Below are 8,262 nucleotides of genomic sequence, written 5' to 3' on the forward strand. Positions count from 1 at the left end.
TCTCATCCTATTAGTCTCAGCAGAGATGGGCTCTGACATTTAACCATGTCACAGCAGACCCCCGAGCACAACAGCTACTTTCTAACAGGATAACATCCTTATTTGTTTGAACTGCACTGAATTGGATTATTGCACACACACACACACACACACACACACACACACACACACACACACAGTTTTCTCCCTCTGCTTGGTGTTTTTCTCAGTTTCTTTCTTCTCTTTCTCATATTCACATTCAGCTGATAAAACTTCTCTGAGCCTGAGGGGACGACACTAAAGAAATAAAGATTATATTTATTATAGTAGTACTGTAGTAACAGTACTGCAACTCCAGAACCAACGATGCAGTAAAGAGCATCTGGGTGAAGATAACAATAATGTCACGTGCACACAGTACACAGGAGTAATGCAGTACTGTTGAGTATTAGACAGAATACCACGACACAGCTGTAATATTGCAGTAGAAAAGCAACACAATAAGAAAGTACTAATATCGAGCTGTTATCTACAGCGGTGCCGTGCTTCACAGAGAAATTCAGTTATGGGATCGATCGACTGATGACTACAAATAAAAACATAAATACGAGGATAAAAGTAAAATCTAGTTTAATATGTTAGATTTTGTTGATAATGTTGTGAAGTAGAATATTTCCCTCTGAAGTGTAATGCAGTAAAAGTACATAAAGCTGAATCACTGAAGTAGAAGTAGAATGTGAATAAACAGGATGAGGTTTGTCATTTCCTGCTGACCCGCTCCTCACAGGTGCAGGTGTGTTCACCTGTGAGCCTCTCGTCTCTTTGACTCATTTCGCTGGTGTTGATCTGCTGCCGGCCTGCAGCCGTACGGACCTCTGCTGTGTATTATTCATGGTACAGCCTCTCCGTGACTGTGAATCCTGTCAGGAAATCACGGCGTCACCCTGGAGTCACCTGCCACTTACGGCTAACACGCTAGCCGTCCTCCTGACACTTCTCTTGAGGAGCTGTCTGCGGCGTGGACTGTCGCCCGAGGCAGAGGAGGCCGCCATGACAGCACCGGAGGCGAAGGAGCAGAGGGAGGAACATCCAGACTGCAAAGAGCAACACGCAGAAACAAAGCCAACCAGCCGCCATGCTGACTCTTTGTTAGCGCAGCGGCTGTCCTGTGGAGCGGCTGCGAGCCACGTGATGCTAAGCTGAGCCTCAGACGTCTCAAGGTGCACACGATGACACATCCCTGAGGGTCAGGTGACCATGAAATACATGGATGTGATTAAAAACATCGATCTCATGTCTGTGTGTTCATTAGACAGTCAGGACCTGTTAGCTTAGCTTAGCTTAGCTTAGCATAAAGACTGCCGTGGGCAAGTACTTCCACTGAGTACAGTTATGAAGTATTTCCATTTTCCACTTCTTTCCACTTTGAGCTCATTTACCTCACAGGTTCAGTGTGTTTTTACAGGCTGCAGCAGGATATGAATACATGAAAATCCACCTTCACCAGCAGCTGTTTCCTTTAAATTTTTATTTCTTAAACTGGAACGAGAAACAGAACGAACACATTTCCCAAATTACTGAGCAGGAGTCTGTCACAGCACTTTGTGCTGGTTTATGCTTCTGTACGTTCATGTCAACCATATGTTTCTAACACACACACACACACACACACACACACACACACACACACACACACACACACACGCTCAGGACGTGCTGTGACTCACGCTGATCACAGCTCAGTGTGGGGACTCTAAATGTTTTCCATTATACAGATTTAAATAACGGCTGTACACTGCGAGCAGCATCAATATGTAATCTGGCTGAATTATTCACAGCACTCGGCCTCCCACGTGATCCTCACATGTGATGCACAGCGACCGAGTTTGCGCGGCGGGACACATGCGGCGAAACACTGATGCCGTGAGTGTGAGGGAGGCTGGGATGTTCGAGGAAACTGCGGCTTTAAAGCTCTGGAACAAACGTCAGCAGACGGATCGATGGAGCTGAGTGAAAGAACGGCAGCCATGACGGGTGGTCACCTGTCAGAGGTGTGTCCCTAACACAGAGGACAGCACAGGTGAGGAGGTCCAGGATGGAAACATGATTTCAGGTAATGTTGGCCTCCTGTGACGACTCCAGCGACTCGTTCACACCTGTCCTCAGGTGTTTCCAGAGGCTGCAAAAACACTAACGAACCAGGTGGAGTCGAAGGCCTGGTAACGCCAAAATATACTGAAAGTATCAGCAGTAAAAGTACACATTCTGCAGTAAAACGTCTCCTGTGACGTCTGATCTGACTGCTTCATGCAGTAGAAGTACAGCAGTACAGTCAGCTTCATGCAGTAGAAGTACAGCAGTACAGTCAGCTCCATGCAGTAGAAGTACTGTGTGTGCAGTAAAACGTCTCCTGTGTCTGATCTCTGATTCTTGTTTGTTCTCACTGAAGCTTCAGTGTCAGAGCTGCATGTTACTGTTGGAGCTGCTGCAGGTGGAGGTACTTTAAATACTTCATGTACTGTGAGCTACTTTAGTGGATCTACCAGATAAATCTGAGGGCTCGTCGGGAAGAAGAAATAAAGTTCTGATGCAGTGTTTTTTTTCCAGTTTTTTAACTTTCTTGAGAGTTTTGATGGTCACACGTGAAAAACCCTCACTGGTTTAATCTTTGTTGTATTTTGTCTGCTTATAAAACATCCTGCAGTCCTGTTGTTGTCTCCATGTTTTTACTGTGGAAGATATACGTTATACTGCATTAAGTGCAGTTTTCCTTCTGCAGAGCTGCTGCTGCTGCTGTGTTCTCGCTGTGCTCTCACCTTAGCTTTGGTGCTCTTACAGTCCGGTTCTGTTCTGGCCTGACATTCGAGTGCTTGAAGTACAGCATGTATGTGACAGCGTGTCATTAGCATGACTGTCTGTATGACGCGTGGACACACTGAGCGGCTGCACTGTGACATCAGCTGATTTATGATCACTGCGACCGACAGAAACAAACGACGTTACACGGCAGAGGCTTAATATGGCATCATAAAAAAGACATTAAAAACCCAATAGCACAATGCCTCGGAGCTATAAATGTACAGAAATGAATATTTCCCTGCAGCACAGTATGAGATCATTTGACACCCGAATGGGCTTTACGATGTTTGGACAGTTTCAAGTTTCTTTAGTGGCGCTGAGAGAAAACTTCAGTGAGTTTCCTCCAAACAGAGCTTCAGCAGCAGCTGTTACTTCAGTGAAAGTACTAATACCACAGGCTAGAAATACTCTGCAGCAAGTACTGCTTTCAAAATCCTACTTCAGTAAAAGTGTAAAAGTATTCACATCAAAATGTACAAAGTACCAAAAGTGCTGATGAGACAGAGAGAATCATTTACTTTATATTATTGGATTAGAGTTAATGATGCATTCAAGTGTTCATCACTTTAACGTTGCAGTTGGTGAAGGTGGAGCTGATTTAATTACTTTACATACTGCGGGGTACTTTAATACTGTACTATTAATGAGAATCTGCAAAGTAACTACAGCTTTAAAATCAACGTAGTGAAGTAAAAAGTGCACTATTTTCCTCCAAATCGTAGTCTAGAAGAATCAAGTAGCACAAAGTGGAAATACTACAGTACAAGTACCTTTAAAACACTCTGACAGAGTAACGAGACGGTTCCTGGTGATTCTCCATCACAGAACTTCAGAACTGGATAACCTGAAGAGACTCAGACGGGACAGTTTGTGACAAAAACAGTCAAAACTACATTACCCACAATGCATCTGAGACTGTGGCGCGTTAGCAGCTAGTGACCTTTCTGACTCCACACCAACACGTCTGTTTCAGTTTCAGCCTCGTCGTCTTCATCCTGACTCGAGTGACATCACAGCTTCCTGTCCGATAAGTTTTCAGACTTTAATAGATCCAAGAGGTTTACTGAGCTCCTGGAAACGGATCATCGAGTCATCAGGAGGCGATAAGAGCGGCCCTGATTTCACCGAATGACACTACCTGAAGGCTTCAGCACATTTCATTACTCAGATCAGAAGCGTTTTCACTGCGAGAAGCAAACAGCAGCTCAGAGCTGACGGGATCAAACAGCTAACGAGTCCTGCTCGTCGTCAGCGGTGACTTTACACACGGCTGTTTGTTTTCAGGCGATGGGGGGCGGTTTGGTCAATTATGAGGTGTGCGTGTGATAATGTGGTGCTGTACAAACACGCAGGCTCAGTTTCTTCTGTCGCCTCTCTCACATGTCAGTGTACTGTGTTTCATATTCGGGTCAAAGGTCGACAGAAACTGTCATCCTGAAACGATGTGAGTGACACAAAGCCGCCGTGTCTGGTTCCATTACGCTCTGCTCTGCCGGTGCTCACAGTCCATCCCAGCCCCCCCCGAAACAACAAGCAGCGCTCATACAGTCCACCACGTCCTTTATTCAACCCTTAATATAAAGCCATTTCAAAATAAAAGCACAGCACTGGGACACAACTAACACAGGAGCAGAGATATAAGATACAAGCAGATACAAGCCAATACTGAGTGGTACATGTCAGAAAGGTCCAGCTGAAATCACCAAACTGAAGAAAGAAGAAAAGGGTTTTGATCAAATTTGTGCCGCAGACCAACAACAAAGCGTCTTCAGAGGAAGTCCAGACTGGAGGACACTGTGTCTTCTTATTCTTGTCACAAGGGTCTCAGACACAAACAGTAAAGGGCTAACAAATGTAGGCAGAACCAATCGAATCAAATCGATTGGCTCCGAGAGGCTGTTTAGAAATGAGCTGCAATCTGATTGGACTCAACGTCTGAGCTGAGGACGCTGTTTGACTGCAGCGACAACACGACTGAATTCAGTTTTTTGACATCATGGAGACACTGATGGTTCGAATGATGTTTTTTCTGTCTCTGTCTCTGTCCTCTGTCCTCTGTCCTCTGTCCTCGGTCTCTGTCTCTGTCTCTGTCCTCTGTCATGTCCGTCCACCCTGCACACGTTAAAGTCACGCTATGCTGTCGATGCATTGCTTGTGCTTTATTACTGCACTGTGCTAAAACCACAGGGGAACAATTAGTGTGCAGCAATGCACGCTGTCACCTTTTCTGTGAAGAGCACATGTGGAACGAGGGAACACGGGACTCTTTGTCATGTTCCCTTCATGTGCCTGATCAGTCTGGGGAACAGAGGAAGGACCTGCAGACGTTCATGTTCCTCAGGATGAAATGTAGTCATGAGAAAATACCTGCAAAACCAACCATCATCAGACCTGGTGTTCAGCAAATGTTAGCATGCTAACATGCTAAAGTAAGACGGTGAAACATTATACCTGCTGAACATCCTCATGTTAGCATATTAGCATGCTAATGTTAGCACAAACCACGCTGTGCATAAATGCAGCTTCATAGAGCTGCTAGCACGACCGTAAACTCTTGTTTCTCAGGACATGATGCACAGAGCAGGAAAAACATGCAGGTTAATTTCAGGTGGACTTCAGAACAATAAGCAAGAATACAGTTTATGTTTAAGCTAATGCTGTACAAAAGCTAACGTGTTCCCACAGACACTGAACGCTTCACTCAAGCAAATTTCGGCTTTCAAAAGATAAGAAGTGCATTTCTGAAAAACATGCAGCTGCAACCTCAGTCACACACACACACACACACACACACACACACACACACACACACACACAGATCAGTCCAGAGGAGGAGCCTCTTCATCAGGGATTCTGATGGTCGTCGGGGTCAGCGCTGAGTTCAGCTACAGTCTGTATTGCTTTGGCAGCAAGCACACCGAAAGGCTGCAAAGCTCACCGTCCAGCGTGTTCATTAAATATTGCAAATAAATCAAAATCTCAACGAGAACGCCTCGAACTGCGACGGCGTACCGAAAACACACGCTCTGACTCCCTGCGTCGTTTTAGTGAGGAGGAAAACACGACATTGAAGGGAGGAAAGATGAAAGGAAGGGGGACGAGCGAACTTTCACATCCACATGAAGACTTTCCATCCCTCGTGCAGCTCTGCTGTTAAAGCCTAAAGGCTATCACCTTACTGAGCATCTCCCAGCGAGAGGTTTAACATCCAGCGGTTCAGAGACGAGGGAACGCACGAGGAAAAGCTCCATCCATCGACGCACACGTCCACAGCTTTAGCTGGAGGAAGAAACAGAGGAGGAAAGAGTGAGAAGGACACAGGACGACGCTCACGTTTCCCCAGCTTGTGTTCCTTGAGTGCCCATTTTATCTCCGATAAAGGACACTTAGTGATAGCTGCTCTCTTCCAGTCAGACCCTCAGGCAGCTCTCCTCTCCCATGCATCCACAAACACACATATACCACCACAGTCTGTCTGTACTTTGAATTACTGAACACAGACCCTGTATCCTCTTGTCTTCCGCTTCAAAATATAATCAAATCGCTCTCCTTCAGAGTCAATGAATATACAATTACACTGTATTCTTAAATAACATTAAAGATAATTGATTCAGCCACTTGACTGCGGCTTTCTGAAATCTCCTCTTTTGTTGGTGCTGCTCTGACTCAGCTTACAGCGTCCAGACGAACACAAGAAGAAGAGAAAACAGTCGCAATTTCCTCCTTAATGTACAAGTGTTTATGTCAGTGCTGAAGAGGATCGATGCCAAGCAAAAACAGAGAGAGAGTCATGATTTCTCCTCCTCCGATAAACCGTCTTTGCGTCCAGTTCGCAGCATAATAACACCTTCCCGTCTAGAAGAACGTGCCCTTCGTGTCCCGGCACAGTATCCTCTTGAAGGCCTTCCTGAAATCGTTGTTGAAGATGGTGTATATGACCGGGTTCAGGCACGAATTGCAGTAGCCGATCCAAAAGAAGAATTTAAACAAGGGGTTGGGGATGCTGCAGGTCTCAGGACACACCGCCTGCAGGGAATAAGAGAAGAAGAAAGGGAACCAGCAGATCACAAACACTCCCATCACCACAGCCAGCACGAAGGTGAACCTCTTCTCCCTGTTCACCATGGCCTTGCGGCGGGAAATGGGCGTCCCCTGAATTTTAGGGATGTCCTCGGGTACCATTTTGGTGCCAGACGCTGTGGCCATGGTGTTTTTGTACTTGCAGGTCAGGTTTCGCACCTGAACTTTAAAGCCTTTGCTTTGGGACAGTCCCAAAGTCTGCTTGTTGGCCTTGTTGGTCTTGTCTTTGCCGTCAGCTCTGAGGACTCCCTCCTCAGCCGCCTCCAGCTCGCCGTCAGAGTCAGAGCTGGAGGTGTTGTCGGGCAGCGTTTCTCCCTCTTTGTCACGACGTGTCTGGGGCTCTTTGTGGGGAACAGTTGAGAGGATCTGGCTTTCCCGTTGGGGGATCGTGGGGGAGGAGGTGGATTCTGAGACTGGAGCGGTGCTGGAGTTGGGCGGGTAGTGCAGAGTGTCGTGGCTCGTGGGTTTCCCAGGCGGCTTTTGAAGCGATGACGGGGTTGAATCCGAGCCAGACGTCCTGGTCGGGACTTGTTCTTGTTCACTTGTAGTCGTACCTCCTCGATCTCCGTTCTGCTGCGCCTGCTCGGACACCTTCCGAGGCTCACCTCTCGCCACCGCTTTCTGCTTCTGTCCGGGCGGGCAGCGCGTGTGCTGCTTGGCGATCTGATAAATCCTCACATAGACCAGAATCATGATGACACAGGGGGCGAAGAACGAGCCGATGGTGGAGTAGAGAATATACCAGCGCTCGTTGTTTAGTTCGCACACCTCCTCACCGCCTTCGCTCTTGTCCAGGGTGAGAAGAGGAGGGAAAGAGATGACCGCAGAGATCAGCCACACGACGATAATGGCCGCCTTGATGCGCGAGGGAGTGCGTTTGGCGCCGTAGGACACGGGCCGAGAGATCGACAGGTAGCGGTCCAGCGCTATTGCGCACAGGTGCACAATGGAGGAGGTGCAGAAGAGAACATCCAGCGCCAGGTAGATTTCACACCAAATGGAGCTAAACGCCCAGTAGCCCTGCAGCTCGTTAGCCAACGAGAAGGGAATAATGAGCGTGGCCACTAAAATATCTGCTGCAGCCAGTGACACCAGGAAGAGGTTCTGAGCGCCCTTGAGGGATCGTGACGTCAGGACGGCGATGATGACCAGGATGTTCCCGACAATGGTCAGGATCATCATGAAGGTGATGGCGATGGCGAAGGCTGCGGTGGCTTGCGGGGTGTAAGGCGAGGTCCTGACGGTGCTCCGGTTGCAGGGTCGCGTGCCGGAGATGAGGCTGACGTTCCTGCTGGGGAGTCCGCCGAGCTCCGCCAGGCAGGATGAATCTGCAGCGGCTGCCAT

At 47.6% G+C, this 8,262-nt stretch overlaps 1 protein-coding gene across 1 annotated transcript; it reads right to left on the reverse strand.

The window, feature by feature from the left end:
* Positions 1-4,388: 4,388 nt before the first annotated feature.
* Positions 4,389-8,262, reverse strand: LOC139348771 (alpha-2B adrenergic receptor). The gene has a single exon (XM_070989103.1). It carries the CDS (start codon positions 8,260-8,262, stop codon positions 6,694-6,696), a length of 1,569 nt encoding a protein of 522 aa, XP_070845204.1. The 3' UTR covers positions 4,389-6,693.

This window comes from Chaetodon trifascialis, chromosome 20 (assembly GCF_039877785.1).
Source record: "Chaetodon trifascialis isolate fChaTrf1 chromosome 20, fChaTrf1.hap1, whole genome shotgun sequence".
NCBI classification, from domain to species: Eukaryota; Metazoa; Chordata; class Actinopteri; order Chaetodontiformes; family Chaetodontidae; genus Chaetodon; species Chaetodon trifascialis.